This window comes from Solea senegalensis, linkage group LG12 (assembly GCF_019176455.1).
Source record: "Solea senegalensis isolate Sse05_10M linkage group LG12, IFAPA_SoseM_1, whole genome shotgun sequence".
Classification (NCBI taxonomy): domain Eukaryota; kingdom Metazoa; phylum Chordata; class Actinopteri; order Pleuronectiformes; family Soleidae; genus Solea; species Solea senegalensis.
In genome coordinates this window covers 18388922-18408645 of record NC_058032.1, presented here as the reverse complement: position 1 = coordinate 18408645, position 19724 = coordinate 18388922, and the positions used below count along the sequence as shown (strand labels likewise).

The window sequence follows — 19724 nt, the reverse complement described above, 5'->3', positions numbered from 1 at the left end:
CTGGAGTGACTCTTGTCATGTTCAAGTCATGTAATTGCATTATATATATCCTAATGTCAACACATTTTTAAAGTCAGTGATTTCAGGGTCTGTAAAATGACACCCAAAAGAAAAATGTCAGTGATTTTCAAGCCTTATTTTCATAACCTGTAGCTCACAATGTTATCCATGTTGGCAGTACCACTTCCTCAGTCCACATCCTTCTAGCACTGCATTGTTCTTCATTTGCCCTCAACACTCACTATAAAACTGTTTGTTATTGCTTGTTGGCATGATGACCTTGTTTAAATGTAGAGGTAGGCTGAGGAATCAGTAAGCAATTCACTGTAGAAATGCACATTTTTGTTCTTATTAATGTCTCTGCATTCACTGTAGAAATGCACATTTTTGTTCTTATTAAAGTCTCTGCATTCACTGTAGAAATGCACATTTTTGTTCTTATTAAAGTCTCTGCATTGGCTGAGTCTGTTCTCAAACTTGATAAATGCTTCTTCATTCAAAAGTTGATTTGAAAATGTTGATTTATTTGATTACTGGTTAAATGTTTTAATATGTTGAATATTTTATGCAGTGCGGTGCAGATGCAAATGCAAAAATGCAAACTGGAGAGACAGACCAGTGTTGTTTAAGTTATGCAGTTCTGTATACCATTTGTTATCGTTAAACTGTTAAAATGCAAAAGGTGGAAAAAGGAAAATTGGTTACAAAAATCAGCCATAAGCTGCCCTGATTTCTGTTGACTTTAATTAAATGTACCATGTTCTATTTTCATATGCGATTAATCTATAAAGTAATTGTCCAGAAAATGTTGAAAAATCAACAACTCTTCCAATTTCACTTTTTATTCTTGTCTATATTAATGTATTTTCTCTCACCATAGGACCCAGCGGGGATCTTTGAGTTGGTGGAGGTGGTCGGCAATGGAACCTACGGTCAAGTGTACAAGGTAGATGCTCTCACGGTGCTCCCCTCCTGAAACACTGCTCTACTGCTTTTATAATATAATAATAATCATTTGATTGCATTGTCATGTCTCCAGCTAAACACAATATTGTTTATGGACATTAACGTTGGCTATAAGTTAGACTGTTACAAAGAAAAGGTTCAACCATCTGTGTTCCATCAGCAGCCCTGTCACATGCAAATGCGCCGTTTTACAGTAACTGACGTGTCACTTGTGTGAAAACACTACGGTTTACTTCCATTTACTCTGCAAGAAAAAAAGTTGCAATTCTCAGTCGACTGAAATATCCTGTACACACACACACGCACATACAAAAACATCAGTATGTGCATCATTTTTAAAGGGCCAAGGGAGGGGTTCACTTCCTTATCGCAATATCTGTTTGTATATGTGTTTGAGTGGTTTGTGGTAATGGGAGGTGTTTAGTCTTATTTAGGCCTGTGCAGATGGTTGTGCCCTCTGTTCACAGGCTTTTGCATGACTCTAACTGTGTCACTGTGAGTATGTGGACTAGTATCACTTATGAAAAAAGTGTCTTCATAGTAACTGATGATTCTGCAAAGAAGGGTTTACACCCATCATAATTTAAACCTCATTATTATACATAGTAAGTTGTAGAAAAGTGCTCATACCTGCCATTTTGCAAGGAAACTGTTGAGAAAAATGACAATTCCGGCAAACACAGCAAAATTTAAAAGATAAGTTAAATTTTCTGCTGGACAAAATATGTGCAGTCAACCTTGTCTCCCAATATTTTGAGTGTCAGCAGCCAACAGTGATAGAACACATTATGCAGGAAGTGTGACTATGGCCTAATCACATGATCTATTAGCAGTAAGTTGTTACTGATTTAAATATGTGTTGTACACAAGCTGAACACATCAGTAAACTGGGAAAAGTATTGTTACCTTTCTACAAAAACATCTGATCTTGCAGAATGATGTCCACCAATGACTACAGTGTTTTTACACTCCTCCATGTTTGTGTTTAAACTTGGAACCTAATCAGAGAAGGGATTGTGGATGTGATCCCTAATGTCTGATGAGTCTAGACTGTGGCAGAACACCATAGACTAATTTGTCCCACCACACATTCATAATGAGTAATTTTTTTCCCTCACTTCTCATAATTACATAATATATCTGTAACTAAGGCTACGTTCAGATTACAAGGCACATTGTTCAAAATCAGATTTGTTCAAATGAGATTCGACTGTCCTCTTGCACAGCATGCACGTGCACAACTACCTATTTTGCATTTGTCATGAACAACAAGAGAAATGTCATATTTGTGAGTCCGCGCCATATAGATGCAGTCGATCAGTGTGATTAAAATAAGTTTTATTGACGCCTCATAGAGGAAACTCTGCTCTATTATTGTTTGACTTCAATGTGACAAATCTCAAAATGCATGGGCGTCGGCAAAAAGCCACATGGATTCTGATATGACTGTTCTCATTCATGTTGCATGGCCACTACAGCTGTATAGATAATGTAATGAGACAAGATATATGCTGTTGCATTGATCATCATAAATCATATATATACATATATATTGATATTAAAAAAATATATTTTCAGTGTAATGTAAAAAAAAATATGTTTGTGTACATAGCAGAATTTGACCATATTGGCAATTTCATTATTTCCAACACATGTAAATACCCTTCATTTAACATGAAAAAGCCAAAGAAATAATCAAGCTATTATCTGAAATGAATGGTAATCACTGTATATTCAGATTTACTGCACTGGATCTAGGATCATATGCTGAAGTGACACAGATCTGATCAGAAAAGCAGAACTGACAATCAGATTTCTGTGTCCACACAGACCTGGAAAAAAAATCAGATCTGAGTCACAACAATGAAAAAAAAAATCACGCTGGTAATCTGAATGTAGCCTTGTCTTTTGCTTGGTTGCTTGATGTTGTAGAGATAAGTGCAGATTAATTTGCTTCTTGCTCACAATTTTCTTTTAAGTTTTTACTGTCCACTGTGCATGTTACCTGTGAGTGACATGCAATGTAGTTCTCTCTCACAGTGGAATTGGTTTCACTCTCTCATGAGTGTACCCTTGAGAGAGTAAACTACAAGTACTCTCTTTACCATCATAGATGGAATCACTGTCGGAAACAACGCTCAGGGAGTTATAAAACATTAGCTACAGAAACCATTTTTGTGAGTATATTTTGTGTGTTGTGTCAGTTTAAGGTTTAGGCTTTAAGAATGAATGAGGTCTCGAGATAGTTCAGATAATTCAGAAGTGTGTGTGTGACTGAAAGTGGGTGTGAGCCTTGATTGCCACTTGATTTCCTGAAAGAGGAAATGTTGCAACAGAGGCACAGGACAGTCAAAGCCCTGTGTTGGCCTTTGCACAAGGTTCTGTTGCACGGCAGTAGAAAATCACAAATTTCATACTCCCATTCATTCATGTTTTAACAAATGGAAAAGTCCATATATGGTGTGCAGTTCCATTCAGAGGGACTTGGGCAATCATTTTTGTGTTTGTCATGATGACAAACCACAAGCAGTCATTTGTTTTTTGAAGAAGAAGAACCTTGTACTTTTGCTGTGTTTCCATCGTGGTACGGTATGGTCTGGAAGGGTAAAACCCTGGGTCAGGCTTGCCTTTTGACTGAGAACAGTACTTGTACTCGGTAGACGGGGTGTGGACTGTGCCCAAAGGCCACACCAGCGTGACGTCGTAACAGTGTGATGACAACGAATGACAACATCGAATGTGACATCCAGCAGGTATTTTATTCCTGCTCAGTTAGTGGCTGTCTATCTCAACAAGACGTCAAGCCTTGTATGAGAATAGACAGTGGGCATTGAAGAAACACCAGTTGCAAGGGAGTGACATTTTTCTGTTGCCCAATCAGCTGACTGTCATGAGTGGTACCTACTGTTCTCTGGTATCCCAAGGGAAGGGTGCCAAAGAATGGTTGGGGCTGGTTATTTTGGTACTATTCCGAATAGAAACGCAAAAAAAGAAATCTACCAAACTGAACCTTTCCAGTCCACTGGAAACAGGTTTTGTAAAAAGATTTTGTTTAGTAACAGTAACACACTATTTCCTGATAATGAAACTATTTCTTTTCGCTATGAAGAGCTCACATTTTCATTGACCTTCACTAATAAGATCATCAGCTCTTTGATGATTCAAGTCATGTTTTTGTTTGTAATGCTAACAGCAAAATGACAACTGTTGTGTACATTAAAGGGGACATATTATACCCTATTTCCCCCATTAAAATAGTTCCCTGGTGTCCTAATGAACATGTCAGTGACATGCTTTGGTCAAAATACCGTAAGGATGAAGCATCATAGCAGTTCAATAACCCTGCTAAACCCGCCCCTTTCAGAACGCTCGATTTTTGTGCATGGTCCTTTTATATGCAAATGAGACACAGGCAAACACACACCCACTTCTTCCAGGGGGTTTCTGATTTGTCCTCTTTACAGCGCTCACTCGCTCAGTTCTGTTCCCTCCATTCCTCTCCCCCTCCCTCCACTAGTTCTCTGACAATATCAACATGGCAGCGTGTGCAGAAAACAACGAGAGTGCTGTCACAGGAAGAGACGTCCTACATAAGGATCAAGCCGAACAGTGCCGAACTGTAAATCAGTTAAAAACACTTAGGAACAGCACCGCTGATCGCCAGCAGCGCGCGGCGAGCTGAATAAACTGTCACTGTATGTGACTGTATCACACCGGTGACTGTGCTCCGGAGACCTCGCCACCACTGATTGCTAGCGGCGCGCGGCGCGCTGCATAAACTGCCGCTGTATGTGACTGTATCAGACCGGTGACTGTATGCTCCCGAGATGGCGATCAGTCACATGCAGCGCCAGTTTAGGCAGCTCGCCGCTCGCGATCAGCGGTGGTGATCAGCGGTGCTGCCCCTATGTCTTTTTAACTGATTTTCACAGAGAGTGCAGCACCGCTGATCGCCAGTGTGTGTTTGTTCGTCGCTGAAATACGTTCGCTGACTAAATACAGCGACCGCTGGCCGCAGTCTGATGTGAAGTGGTGCGAACACACGAACACACTTTTGCTGACCGGCACATTAGCTTCATATATAAAATCCTCTGAGGCTGGAAGTTTATGTAAAACACTGTGCTCCACTGTGCAGCCACCAACTGCACACTTGACATAATACCGCTCTTCCTCCCACTCCTGCACTTATCGCCTATACTTACAGGCGATAAGTGGGACCATGAAACATGACTGAGTATTCTTTTTCCACACTTTGGTGACTGGTAGGGCCTCCTGAGTCCCAAATATAAGTATTGAAATTGTTAAAAAGTTGATTTTGCATAATATGTCCCATTTAACAGACACTTTCTAAATGTGTGTGTGGGTTTCTGTGGGTGTGTTTTTGGCAATTCGATCCCGTCGTGGGAAACCCGAGCAGGAACTGGACTGATAGAACAATGACTTCCACTACACTAACACACACATACAAACACACACATGGCCCCCAAAGAAAACATTTGGTTGTTGATTGATGTGTGTGCTGAGGCTGCTGACGGAGCATCTGGGCTTTTCCCTCTGTTTATTTATATGTGTGTTTTACTTTCATTACAGTGCAGTTTAAGCATTTCATAAGAGCGACCCTGTTGGCACAAGCTAAAAACTCGGAGCGTAGATCTGAGGAAAGCTAGTTTTGAATCCGTGTTTCCCATTAATTATCTAGGCTGTGGTGGCCCTCCATAGTCTCATTTGTCCTGCCACAGTTCCATAATGAAACAAAAATGTTTTTAACAGATGCCATAATAACACGAGAGATCATAACTGAGTGAGTACAGTGTAGGGTTGGGCAGATGAGCAGTGTCATTATCCTTTGTCGCTGGCTGGCGTACATCAACATGTGGAGTCACATGTACACTGTCTCTCTGTGCCTTTGACATGAAGAACAATGAACGAGTAACGTTAAGCAAGAGAGAGCAAATTACGTGATGCCTGGGAAATGCTAATTCCAAGATCTCTGGCTCACCAAAGAAAATTACAAAGACTGACTTGTCCAAGATCCCAAGGACAATGACTTGGCCAAATGCAGAGCGTGCTGCACATCAATAAAAGTGGACAGCACATTCGGTCCTTGAATTTGAGGCAATTGTCAACCAAGGCGTGGGAACCCTGACTACTGGTCCTGACAGGGTTAGTCTTTATACCAGAAAAAGCTCCTAAAGTGCTAACAAATGCAAGTGCACACAATACTCTGGAACATGAGTCAGTTAATTAGTAATAAATTCAAGAACACACACACAATGATTTTGAAAATTAGAAAGTTTGAAATTAAAAATGTGAGAACCTTCATATGCACCTAATAGCGTTCATAAATTCTGCTTTATTTCAAAGGTTTATTTGACAGTGATTGAGTTTTTGATTATCTGTTTTGTGCATTTGATATTTTCCTTCTTTTATTTATTTTTATTCAAAATACACAAGTGCAGACACAAAATCAGAGAGGAATGCAAGTAGTGTTATTCATTAAAAGTATTAAATTTGCAATATTTTTTGTATCATACTGTGTATCGGCCGTTGGCTGCAGTGATTTTTAAAGACTGTTATTGGCCATAGAAACGTACATATCACTTGACCTCTACTGCAAACCATATTTATCCACTGTCTGTTTCTTGGAAAATCATTTGTGGCCAAAATGTTTTATGTTGTGGTACTGTTGTGGAAATTCCATGTACCCTCATGATGTTTCAAAATCATGTCCTGTGTGAACGCCCCTTTACTGCTGATCTGCATTGAACCTTAGGGTTGTAGTACTTACTAATTAACTTTGGCTCATCTTGCAGCATACTGTGGGTCAGTCTTGCCAGTCAGTGAAAGCCCTGTGTCAGTGGGTATGAAGTGAGGCTGGAGCAAAGCCTCAAGAGCCCGTTTGCCTCATTTCCATTTAAATTCAGTGGAACAGCCTCCTAGTCAGCAGACTAGGAGTCCTGACATGCTAGGATGGATACAGTTAGAGGAGGTGGAGAGGCAGATGGGGAGGAGTGAGGGCCTCAGAAAACAATTAGGCCTTTTTATCCAAATAGCCCCAGAGACTGAAAAATCGGTTGCTACTTAGGAACTCAAAGAATCTTCAGTTCGCCTTTTAAGAGCTGCGATGATTGGAGACATGACAGCAATAATACATCAAAAAACACTGAAATTTTAAGACATAATCGTGGCACGAAAGAAGAAAACAAGTCAATGCTGTTGTTGGGAAAGACCTGTTTGAATCAACGTTAGAAAAAAGTGCACATGTGGAAAGTGATGGAGATTTTTAGGATGATCTAATATGATGTTTGTTGGCTGCTGTAGTTGGTGTCAGTAATGAAGTGTGAGCTTTACCAATAGGTGACATTAGGTGCTGCAAACTCCACCCATATGTTCTTTGGCAGACCAGAGAGCGATGCTTTAGTAGCTGAATTAGCTGATTTTAAGGGGGAAGAACAAAAAGGTGGACACAGATATCTGCATTACAAATGCAGGTCAACTTCCTTACTCTCCCCTTTTCCATTTGTAAAAAAAAAAAAAAATCCACATATTAATGACTTAGGTCTGCAATGGGAATGGATACAATCAATGTTGATTTCTGGGTTTAATGACTCTGCAATAGCTACAGGGTTTTCTTATCAGCTCTGGCTCCAATCTGCATTAGGGTGGTGCAATACGGGGAAAAAATCTTGTCACGGTACACATTCTTATATCATTCGATCTCGTTGTAAATCACGATATAAATTAAAGCAATAAATAATATCTGGATATGTACAGGCTATATATATATATAGCCTGTGTGCAGCTTTATTGTTTCTTATTTCTTTGGCTTTTTAATGTTAAATGAAGGATATTTATGTGTGTTAGAAACCATGAAATTGACTATAAATATGGGCAAATTTAGATATGATGATATCCAAAATCTAAGCCTTAATCTTGTCTCATGTCACGATACAGATAATATCAATATATAGCATTTTCTTTCTTCTACTTTGTTTTGGCTGTCTATACGCTGAGTCTGCACCTTTTCCAGCACAACATAGTGGTCTAAATGTGTTCAGTCGTCAGCATGTCGCTGACTTTGAAACAGGGACTGAAGTGAATGATATAAAAGTGTACCATTGTAACACTGTCACTGGTCTCCATGGTGCTTTCTCTTGTGTTTCCTGCTTCTGTTTGTGACATCGTACATGTTCTGACCCGATATTAACTTCAATCCTCAGTGATCCTATCACAAGCGTTCAAACCACGTCTGAATGGAATCTTTGTGATCTGATCTGAAGACACATTCAAGTGCATTGGCTCAATTCAGGCCTGTTTGATCAGATCATTCAGGCTGGATGTTGATACCAGGTCTGAATTGGGTCTTGGTGCCATTACCCACATTTTAAAAAACCTGCCATAAGCAACAACAATTTTGAGATAAAAGAGGAGTTGGTCTCCTTGAAAAGGTCCAGAAAAAGGAAATTGCCCAGCCTCAAGACAAAAAACAATCACCTCTTCTCTTCTCTTCTCTTCTTGCACACTCATGGACAAATGTATGTTTTGTCCAACTCTTGTAGAGCACACACACACACACACACACACACTCACATGCACTTGTACACATTAGTGTTAAAAGATGTATTATGTTCAGTAGTAATCACATGGCAGTAGTAAGTCCATGGTGGTTTTGTGGCCCCAAGACAAAGAAATACAACCCTTACATGTGGGTTAAACAGCTTCACAAGAATTTCTTGTATTTTTTTGTTTTGCTGTGAATGACTAACAGTCCAATCCTGGGGTTTTAAAGAATTGTTGACATATTGAAAGAAAGATTCCTCAGAAGTTTTCACAGTCTAACCCTTTTCAAATAAGCATGAAGTTGCTGAGCTGCGCTATTGGGCTTTTGGTGCAATACTATGATAAGACATGTACCGGGCAGGCTCTTCTCACTCACCGTCTTGTCATCACACACACACACACACACACACACACACACACACACACACACACACACACACACACATACACACACACACACACAGACACAGTCAGGGCGTTTCCCTGTTTGCAAAAGGAACTTCCCTTCCCTGGCTCTGTAAGCCAATGCCTACAGTGTGTGTGCGTCTGTGTCTGTGTGTTTGTGTGTGTGTAATGTATGTGTGTGTGAAAATGTCAAACTCCATGCCAAGTACGATCATCTCTGCTGATGCAACAGATTTGTACTCTAAGTAAAGCTGGAATTAGTAGCTACTCTGGCTAAAAACCTCAATTTGTAGACTGATTGTGGTCAAGTCATGTTTAAAGCATGAGTAAATATGTCATTGTAATCAGGTCACAGTTGTCCAAATCTCATCTCTAGTATGGCTTTAATAGCTGACCTCAGTAAAACATGGTGACCAGTAAACCATGTGGACACAGTGTGGACTATGTGCAGCAATAAAACAGCTGGCTGCAATGCAATTCCTAGACTGTGTCACTTCCTCAAATGTTTCTAGTTTCAGTATCGTCACTTCTCTTTTTGTTATCACTCTCATCTTAATCATAAGCGCTAATGTGCTGACCACAGTATGAAAAATGCTGCTGCTACACAGGAAAAAAACCCTCTTCATTCTGAAAAGAGATTTCTAAAGAATTGGCTGTTGAAATATCGTAGTTTTTTCTTCATACAATAGCACATTTGAGCAATGAAATCTCCCTTTTTCACTGTACATATGATTTGAAATCTCCAAATATTCATAGGTGGGTGGAGGGATGAGCTGAGGGAAAATAGAAGACAGAGAGAGAGACAGGAAACATCCTCCATCATCGCCAAGATTAGCTTCATCTGTGTTTTAGAGGGAGAGAGACATAGACAAAAGAATGTCATGGAGAGGAAAGTGAGTGAGGGTAAAGGAAGGAAGGCAGAGGTGAAAGGCAGGGAGACAGAGAGGAGAGGAAGGAAGAGGGAGAGAGACAAATGAAAACTGGAATAGAGAGAGGAGGGCAGTTTTCCCATGAGGCATGGTGCCATTGATAGCACTGATTACCCTAAAGAGAGAGAGAGAATGTCTGCGTGTTAGTGAGGGATCATGAGAAGAAGACCAAGTGAAAGTCCACTAATATTCTTGGAGGAGCTGCCCCTCTTACTGTATATGAAATAGCAAAACTAAAATTAAAAGTCCACCTGTGTTTCCTGCTGACCTTCCACAGAGTTACCACAAATCAGATACTGGACAAAGGAATAAATCAAAATCAATGAAGGCTGAAATATTCAGGGTCTTCATCATCATTATTATCACTGAATCTTCCAGTTTCTTTAACGTATGTTATTTTGCTTCAGGCTCATAAATACATTAATACCTTCTTAAAGTGCAAAGCCAAAGTTTGTAGCCAAGGCTTTCTGATAGACTGAGACTGTAGCAGTGATGACATAGTCAGACCTGTTGTCTATGCTACTGTATGTTTAAACAGAATAATTGTGCTACTAGATGGCTTTACTGAATGGTCTCTTCCGTCATTTCACCTTAAAAGGAAGTGTTCAAATGAAGACACTGAGAGCCCTCCTCTATATCTCATGAAATCAATGCATGAGAGCAGTCAAGTCTTACTTCTCAAAATACTCTTTTTATTACTCTAATTATTTTATTACTGTTCATTGGTTGTGCTCTTCATTTACAGCTAATTGCAGAATTTTATTTAATCACAAGAATCCAGTTTTATTATCCAATCTAAAACCTGTATCTTTAATGCAACCCTGAGTTTAAATGGTACAAATAGATGTGTCCAAGTCTAGTTTGAATCATATCAGCATTTGGATTTCAGAAAGTCTGACTGTGTGATACAAAGTTTGAATGATTGCCTGAACCTTTACTCCCTATGATGATAAAACAAAACATTTGCAGTCATGTGCTGAACCCAGCACTGGACCACATCAGTTCTATGGATTGCCCAGTCTATAGGGCTGAGTACAGAACTCGGTACTTCCAATGGCACAGAATGGAACAGAATTATGTTGAAACTACTACTGATCACTTGGTGCCAAATTGTGGTACCCAAAGACACCTGTTCACACCTGCCTGGTTTAGTGCGGTTAATCAAACCCTGGTATGTTTCCCCCCCCTTAATACGCTTTGTTTGGATCAGTGTGATGCAGATCAGACAACCAAACTCTGGTTCACTTGAAAGAGGTGCAAGCAGAGGTCGGACTGCTTGCAAATGAACTCAGGATCAGTTCATAACTTGTGTGAACTCTGTCTGCACCTTTAACCGCTACAGCCTCAGTGTTCTCATCATAGCAGAAGGAGAGTCTGGCAGTTCCCAACTCTTCCTTCTCCACAGGCAAACTAGCACATTTTGCCGTGCATCATCAGCCTATAGCGCCACAAAACTGCAGACTCGTCACTGTTTCTCACCCGCGGATTTCTATTGTTGTATCTTACCTGAACCAGAGCCTGATGCAGTTATTTTAAACTGCTCTGACTTATGGTCTCGTTTTCGTGGATTCACACATGTGCAGTGTAAATGAGTGTTAATAATATACATGTAGATAGATATTAAATAAAACGCCAAGTCAACATGACCCAAAAATGATTATAATGTCAAAGCAGGCTGTTTGTCCTTCAACTGTGATCTGGCAACACAAATCCCAGGCCCAGGATAAAAATCATGCAAACTTTAGACATCTCCACTTCACAGCTGATCTGACTGGAACTGCATTGCACACACACCTCAAGTGTCATCAGATGCCACCAGTGAACCTACTGGTCCACTGAGCCAACAACAGCTGACTGAAGGATTGTTTTTGTCTTCATAAATGACAGAGTGCTATCTGCAGAAAAGGCGAGAATGAGAAGACATTCACTGTGGCTGCTCCCTCTGTCCCGTGTGTATGTGTGTGTGCAATGGAGGTGGTGTTGCAACTGAAATTTTGGACTCATTTTTAACAACCTAAACCATATTTTTGTTTTTGAAAAGAGTAGTGCTGACAAACGGTACCAGTATTGGAACATTGGAACACAGTACCAGTACCAAAGTCTTCCTCGTCAGCAGCATTTACAGTGATGATAAGCAAACAAGTTGATAGATTAATCAGATTATCTCGCATCTCCTCAACCATCAGAATTCCAACCACTAATTAAAGTGATGTCACAATAACAATGAGGATGTTTTCTTGCTGGGTCACTATTCATCGAGCAGAGTCACAAGACACATGCACACTGCACTCACATTAACAGAGTATTTTGTTCTGCAGCATTATTCTCAGTATAATAGAAACCAGTGTAAACCTCTCAACCATGTAGTGCCAGCCAGTGCAAGCTCCATGTGAATGGAAAGGAGGGTAAAACTGTCTTGTTTCTCTGTGATTCATACTGCACACACACACAAATGCACATGCACACAGTATTTAAGTAGTGCTGATTTTACATGCAGTTTATAGAGGGGAGATGTCGCTAACAGGCTGCTCTGTAGCGGACGGCTAGAAAGACCCAGAGGAGGGAGGGAGTGTGAGATTAAAACAACTTGAGAGAGGAGCAGAGAGATTCAGCATGAGTGCTTCATTTGTTTCCATGCTGTCTGCATTATAAATCTCCCCTCTCTAATTTGCATCTGTATGAATATATTGTTGTAACCTTTTCTCTGACACAACATTTGTAGTGTTTCCAGTGACTTTGCGTGCAAGTGATTCGGCGATGACATTTGTGTCTTCTATTTTTGTGTGTTTGATGCATGCACTTTGTCATATGATGTGCGTTGAATTCACTGGACAACAAGTTCACTGTACCTCAACATCCACGGAGCCCTGTGTGTTTGTGTGTTTACATGTCTGTAGGTGTAAGGATTAAATCTTTGTGAGGGCATTTTGGCTGGTCCATTGGGTTTAGTTTGGGATTAAGGTTAGGTATTTAATTGTGACTGGAAGTCAATGCAGTGTCCTAAGAAGAATAGCTGTGCAAACCTGTGCGTGTGTGTCTGTGCATATTGTTAATAGTACAGTTGTGAGAAGAGCATTTCACATTTGGAAGTTGTGGTGGCAGTACTGCCGGCAGACACCATTAAGTCTAAAGGGACAGGAAGGCCATTTCCTTATTTATCACAGTCAAGCCAGTGGCTGTTTGAATGTCACTATTCTTTGTAATTATGGAGACAATGTCCTTTACTTGGGGGACAGAATCAAGTCCAGACTGAACAGGGCCCTGTGAGTCAGATGCAGTAGATCTTGCATCCGAAATGAAAGAGAGAAATATGTGTGGGGGAAAAAATATCAGCAAGGTAACTGTAAGTTATCAGATAAGGAGTCTGCTTCACTGCTATTTGTTCAACAACATGTTTTTATCAGTGTTCTTTGAGCTAAAACATGTACTTGGCTTGAGGATGAGATGTGTGTGTTTTTTTTGTAGATGTAGTGATTCCAATGATACAGTATTTCCTGTGCTCACAAACAGGCCTACATAGTGTTGTGGATGTACAGTATTTCAGGTATTCATGTTTCAACATGACAACGACACTGATAAGCATGAGCAGACCAAATGGAATACATAACAGCGGTTTAAAGCTGCAGACAATCATTTGTTTCTAAAAACACTTCTCATCTTATCTGTTGATATCCATCAATAAACACAGTTGTTTGGAAAAATGAGAAGAAAATCTGGTGTAGGTAGCCCTCGCAATACTGTGCAAACATCTTAATTTCTGATTTGATAGAACCAGAAGTCTGTCAACTTGATTGGGATTCAGTGTGGCTCTCTTTTATTATTATTAACATTATTACCCATAGTTACTTGTCGCTCCACTGAAGCAGTGAGCACTAATATCTGCAGAGAGAGGAGAGAGCTGATTGTCCCTCATGTACAGTAGGCTTGCATGTTGTCCTCGCTGCTGCGTGCTGCACTCTCATTTGATACATGTGTGATGCATATATCACGTTCAAACTAGGGATGGGACAGTACCACTTTTTTGTGTCCGATACCAATATCACTAACTCGAATATCTACTGATATCAGTATTAGTCCAATATAGTTATTTTAGACCATTTCTGAACTATGAAGCTGTGAACAACACAATTGTGCTGAGCCATTTCAAAGACAAATATTGTTCCCCCAAAAATAAGAAATAAACAGCCCAAACATGTATATTATATTATACATGTTATTTATATGTCATATATAGGTTCCACTGAGATTTCCTTCATTTCTGGTCATTTCGTCTGTTGCTGACTGTGTAAATAGGCGAAGACGTGGACATACGTCCCACAATTGCACACTTTTCCATTTTGTTATATTGAGCATGCAGATAATCTCAGCACATTAGCAATGCATTGCATACACACGTTTGGAATGCATCCAAACATATTCTACACATGTAACCCATACTGACCCTCAAAGACATGGGTGTAGAGGAAGACCGTTTTGTGACGTCCCACAGCAACACTTACAGACGCTCGTGATGAGGTGGAGACGGAAAGTCAGATTATGTTTTTTAAAAAGCATGACAAATTTCACTGGATATTGGAAGTGATTGATTTACTTGCAGTTAGAAAAAAACATCGCTGAGTTTAGGTCTTTGCAACTGGAGAAGACTGCTGATGGGGAAATAGATGATTTAGACACAGGTTTCAACACAGTGCTATCACATTATCCAGGGCTGACAGTATAATGGAGAAATACAGTATGTGCTGTGAGCAATATTTCTCTGAAGAGCAATAATCTGAAAAGCATTTGTTTCGTAATTTAACTACTGCTCTCAAGCTCCTCTTTTGCTTTATCTGCAACTCTCTGCCTTTGCCTGAATATTGACTCATGAAGTGTAGCTTGATTTGTCATGCCCTCCAGTCAGTCTCTCTCTCTCACACGCACACACACGGTTTAGTCTGTAGACCAGCTCCCCTAGTACCTTGTCAATTTTCTGACTCATGACAAGGTTTTCAATTTTCCTCACCTGACTGCACTGCACAGATCAGCCTCAGTGTGCCAGTTTGCTCTCTCTTCTCACGTCCTGTCTTGTTCTTTCTGACTCTGATGAGAAAATGAAAGTGTGTGACATAGCTGAGTCCAAAAGTGTTGAAAAAATAATCTCACAATCCAAGTATTAACTCCCAACTTCTGTTATTTTTTGTACATGTTACATCAGGATTGTTATTTGATTGCCTACGATACATCGGGGTGCAGTTTGTGTTGTAAGTAAGAAATAAAATGATTCAGTATTTGGTGATTAATGTCCTACATCAGCAGTCAGCAACTGGCCCGCTAAGGAATCAGTAGTTGACCCATCAAATTTCAAAATAAATGTTTTTTAAATGGTTTGCTAATCTTCACAAGAAGGACAACTTCAACCAGAATTCAGAGCCTTTATTCTGAAAAAATATAAACTTATTCAAAGAGATTCTGTTGCCAGAATTGACAATCAAGTGACGTTTTGGTTTGAAATGGATAGCCACATTTACGAGAGTAAATGTCTGTAAAATGACAATTAGCATATGTTAGGCTCAAAGATGAAGCAGTAATTCTCAAAGTTGAAATGATGCACATTAATAATTAACAATATGGAAAGAGGAATATATAGTTTGTTTGTACATTTTATTCTCAGCATCTCACACACATTTGCATCTTGAAAGAGTCTTTGTAACAAGTTAGTGATTAACGTCAATGTTGACATTATCACCAGACGGCTATTGTAAGCTCGACGCAGCTCACAAATGTGTGGGTTTTTTTTCTCTGACTGAAGACATTTTAAAACACTAGCATCACATTTTAATCACTTTTTTAAATGATTAATTTACTAAATTATGTCATTTGTGTACATAATTGCATAGTTTAGATTAGAAGAAAAGGTTTAGGATAAAAAAATAAATACGTTTTGCCTGATGAAGATACAATGTTATGTCCTGATAAGCATTTGCTTAGAAGAAAATTGGCCCTAGGCCAAACTAACTTCCTGACCCCTGTCTTACATCTGTATCCTGTCTTTATTCACGTCAGACCAAAAATGAGTGCACCTCATTTTTTGTCATCTTCCCTAATGTCTATCTGCAAAGCCTCTATAAAGTTCTCTATCTATATTCAATTGGATTATTTATTGACTATTCAAATTGAGCTGACAGGAGCAGCTAATGAGATGCATTCAAAGACCTTGGTAAATTGTATCACTTCTACAGGAGTTGCACTGTAGAAGTGCAACACATACACAATCTACTAAATACCTAATTCATAGCAGCTCTTTTTTCCAGTTTTATCCAGATTTGATCTCAAATTTTCTCTGCCATTTAAATGCCTCTGATTGATAGAGGCTTGTAGAACATCCCACTGACTCTGTTGTTAGAAGTTTCATTTTGCTGTGTGCTATTCTGTGTCTCAAAAACTGTCCACGTTGGTGGAAATGATTGTTTTGCCTGGGATGTTCAGTCCTCTGTATCTACTGCAAACTTAAACCTGTTCCTCATGTGTCCCACCAGGGTCGTCATGTCAAGACAGGCCAGCTGGCAGCTATCAAAGTCATGGAAGTCACAGAGGTAAAAAACACACACATACAGCCTTCACCTCTGCTTTCATCTACTCTGTTCTGTCACTTTCCTTTGGTGAATGCTACAGTGAAATATCAAGTCCCTTGCGTCTCATCATGATCAGCAATGGCCTCAGTATAAAAAATGCATGACATACTACATCTTTCATGACTCACCCACGATATTAGGCTGATGTACAGTATTTCTGTGTCTAATTAAGTCTATCTGCTTGGCATGCTAGAGCTGGGGTGGGAATTTGAAATATTTTCATGAAGGTTTGACAATTATGTTAAAAAGGCAGATGTGACATCACATCTTTCGGCCTCTCCCTCACTTGTGGTCGCCACTGCGGATGATCCACATATTTGATTTTGCAGAGAATATTACACCAGATGCCTTTCCTGATGCAACCCTCCCATTGAGGCTTGGGACAGACACAAGGAGTAGACTGGTTGTGGCCACCTTGTGGCTAGGGTCAATTTAGAGTGTCATAGTAACAGTGACATGGCAGGAACTCGAACTGGCAACCCCTCAGTGACAAGCCAAGTTCCCTTTCTGCTTGGCTATGGTCTGCCCTGTTTTTAAATGTAGATATTCTTAAGTATCGCAAATACCTATTTCTACCTACTTCTGCTATTGTTTTATATCTCAAAGTGTGTTTGTGCAATGCATAAAAATTATCCTGATGTATTTAATTGTTGTTTTATTGTTATTGAAGGAAACTGTACTTACTGTAATAACTATTGTTATTGAGTTACTGCCCAGACCTACAGTACGTCAGCCTCTGTTGACTCTTGGTATTTTGGTCTCATGAAGGCCCCTGCTCACTCATTCAGCCCCATTTTGTGAGTCTCCCTTGCTGAATACATTAGATGCATTCTGCGATAGTTAACATAATTTGATTACAGATACCAATAATGTACATTCATTCCCTTTAGGAAGCTGTTTACCCTTAATATTATGTTGGATCAACATTTAACCATTGCTCCAGCGTCATATCCTTATCCTTACCAGGAATTTTGGCAAACCCACAGCTGTCGTGGGTGTCCTTATCAGTTGTACCTGCCATTCAGAATCAAGTGGCAATAGCAAAGTTATAGAGAATTACTCTATGTGATTTGTTGTTGCTGTTCAAGAGAATGTTATTTTGTGATTTTAAAAGCAATAGGTATTGAGTGATGTTTCATCAGTTTTTATGATAGTAGAGGATAAACAGTTTTATAGTCGACGTTCAATGAAACAAAGAAAGACAGACATGAGCAGATATAAACCTAAAGATTGAGTAATAGGAGAGGTCAGGAGGGAAAAGAACAAATTCTCCCTTTAGGAGTCGCACATCTGCCCCCAACTTGTCCGTTTCTCTGTGTCCTATTCTGTCACATTAACTCTCCTCATGTCCTCTTTCAGAACATCCATGAACCTTCTCTGTGGTCTACCGCTTTTCCTCCTGCAGCTCCATCTTCAACATCCCTTGTCCAATATAATCACTATCCCTCCTCTGCATGTGACCAAACACTCTCAACCTTAACTCTCTTACTTTATATCTAAACTGTTCAACCTGAGCTATGCTGATTTCTAATCCTGTCCATCCTGGTCACTCCCAACAGACATCTCCAGGTCTGCCTCCTGTTTCCATTCATTATTGCTCACTACCATTGTGTAGACCTTCCCTTTCACTTTGCTTGCTCTCTCATTTTCATTCATTCATTAAAATTTGCGGTTTAGAGTATCAGTGGTGGGGTTGGACTCATGGTTATATGTGGAATCCAGATTAGACCTCATATACAGTATTTGGTTTCAAATGTGAGTGAGTTCTGCCCTGTGGTCTCACTGATGTTCATCTCAGTAAACAGCTGATGTATGGAGTTTGTGTTAAATGTTATCTGTGGTGAACAAATGCAGTGCCAGCAGAACATGAAAGGAAAGAGATGAAGAAGAAGAAGAAGAAGGCAGCAGTAATGCAACATCATGGATGCCAGCTATCATAAAACACCAAACACTGGGTGAAATATGGGCAAGCAGCAGCAACAAATACATAACTGCAAGTTACCAAACTTGAATTAAATAGATTATAACACATATCGATCACCTGATTCATTGCTGTTGATGAGTCTCCCATTTGTTTCAGACAAACTATTCAGCAGGAAACACTTCTCTCCCACACACACACACACACACACACACATACATACACACACAGACTGCAGTTTCAGGCAGGAGGTGTTTCAGATGGAGGTGAAAGTTCACATTCTGCCTTGTCATTTTCTCCCCTCCTGTCCTGTGGCGATTTAAAGGAGGTCAGTGACTAAGAGAAGCTCTCTGTTGTTTCCTCTTTTCTGATTCAGAGCCACATCCAGCTCCACTCCTCACTCTGCCCCAGCTTACCTCTTCTTCTCCACCTCTCCTCTTTCACCTGTAGCCCAGTGTAAATTTAGAGGTTCAGTGAATTGGAGTCACATGTCATTTCCGGGATTTATAGTGAGAAAAAAAAAAATGCCACAATCTTGTTTCCTCGGCCCATTCTATCTGATCTGTGACTGACTGGTTAAAAGCCATATAGAGGTTACACCACAGTCTGATTGGAGATGCTCTCTGTCTGGAGGAGTACGTGTTTGTGATGTGTGGACTGTAAAAAAACCTTAGCACTTCTTCTTGGTTCCTCCTTTCAGCTTTGGTAAGATCAGCTACATAATAGAAATAGCAAGAAATGTAAAGAAAGTGCATTATTCTGTCTCTCTTCTAATAAGCACTGCCACTTCACAGTTTGCCTAAATGCAGAACAATCCTCCTGAAAAGTGGTGTTTTTAATCATATGAATAAGTACAAATGTTCTATCTGTCATTGTGTTTAGGAGGAAGAAGAGGAGATAAAGCTGGAGATCAACATGTTAAAGAGCTACTCTCACCACAGAAACATTGCCACGTACTATGGAGCTTTTATTAGGAAAAGTCCTGCTGGACAGGACCACCAACTCTGGGTTTGTCAATGTCTCTAACTCTAACTAAGATTTTTTTCCTCACTTATTTCCTATAAGTGAGAAATGTCAGAAAGTACAAATTTTGCCAAACAACTGATACCACTGGAGGTTTGTTCAGTGTGAAATGGAATGGAAATGGAAGGCACAATACCTGATGGTATCAGATGGTGACTGACATCTCTCCACATGTCCATCTAGTTGGTGATGGAGTACTGTGGAGCCGGCTCAGTAACCGACTTGGTTAAGAAGACTAAGGGAAACTGCCTGAAAGAGGACTGGATAGCTTACATCTGCAGAGAGGTGCTCAGGGTAAGGTGAAAATAA

At 39.9% G+C, this 19724-nt stretch overlaps 1 protein-coding gene across 4 annotated transcripts in view; it reads left to right on the top strand.

The window, feature by feature from the left end:
• si:zfos-2326c3.2 (misshapen-like kinase 1) overlaps positions 1-19724 on the top strand; it is a 59043-nt gene that overhangs the window by 746 nt on the left and 38573 nt on the right. For all 4 annotated transcript variants that reach the window (XM_044039511.1, XM_044039513.1, XM_044039512.1 and 1 more), the window contains exons 2-5: positions 881-946; positions 16376-16432; positions 19275-19400; positions 19599-19709. In XM_044039511.1, the coding sequence (XP_043895446.1) occupies positions 881-946; positions 16376-16432; positions 19275-19400; positions 19599-19709 (360 nt within the window). The remainder of the gene's footprint in view (positions 1-880; positions 947-16375; positions 16433-19274; positions 19401-19598; positions 19710-19724) is intronic.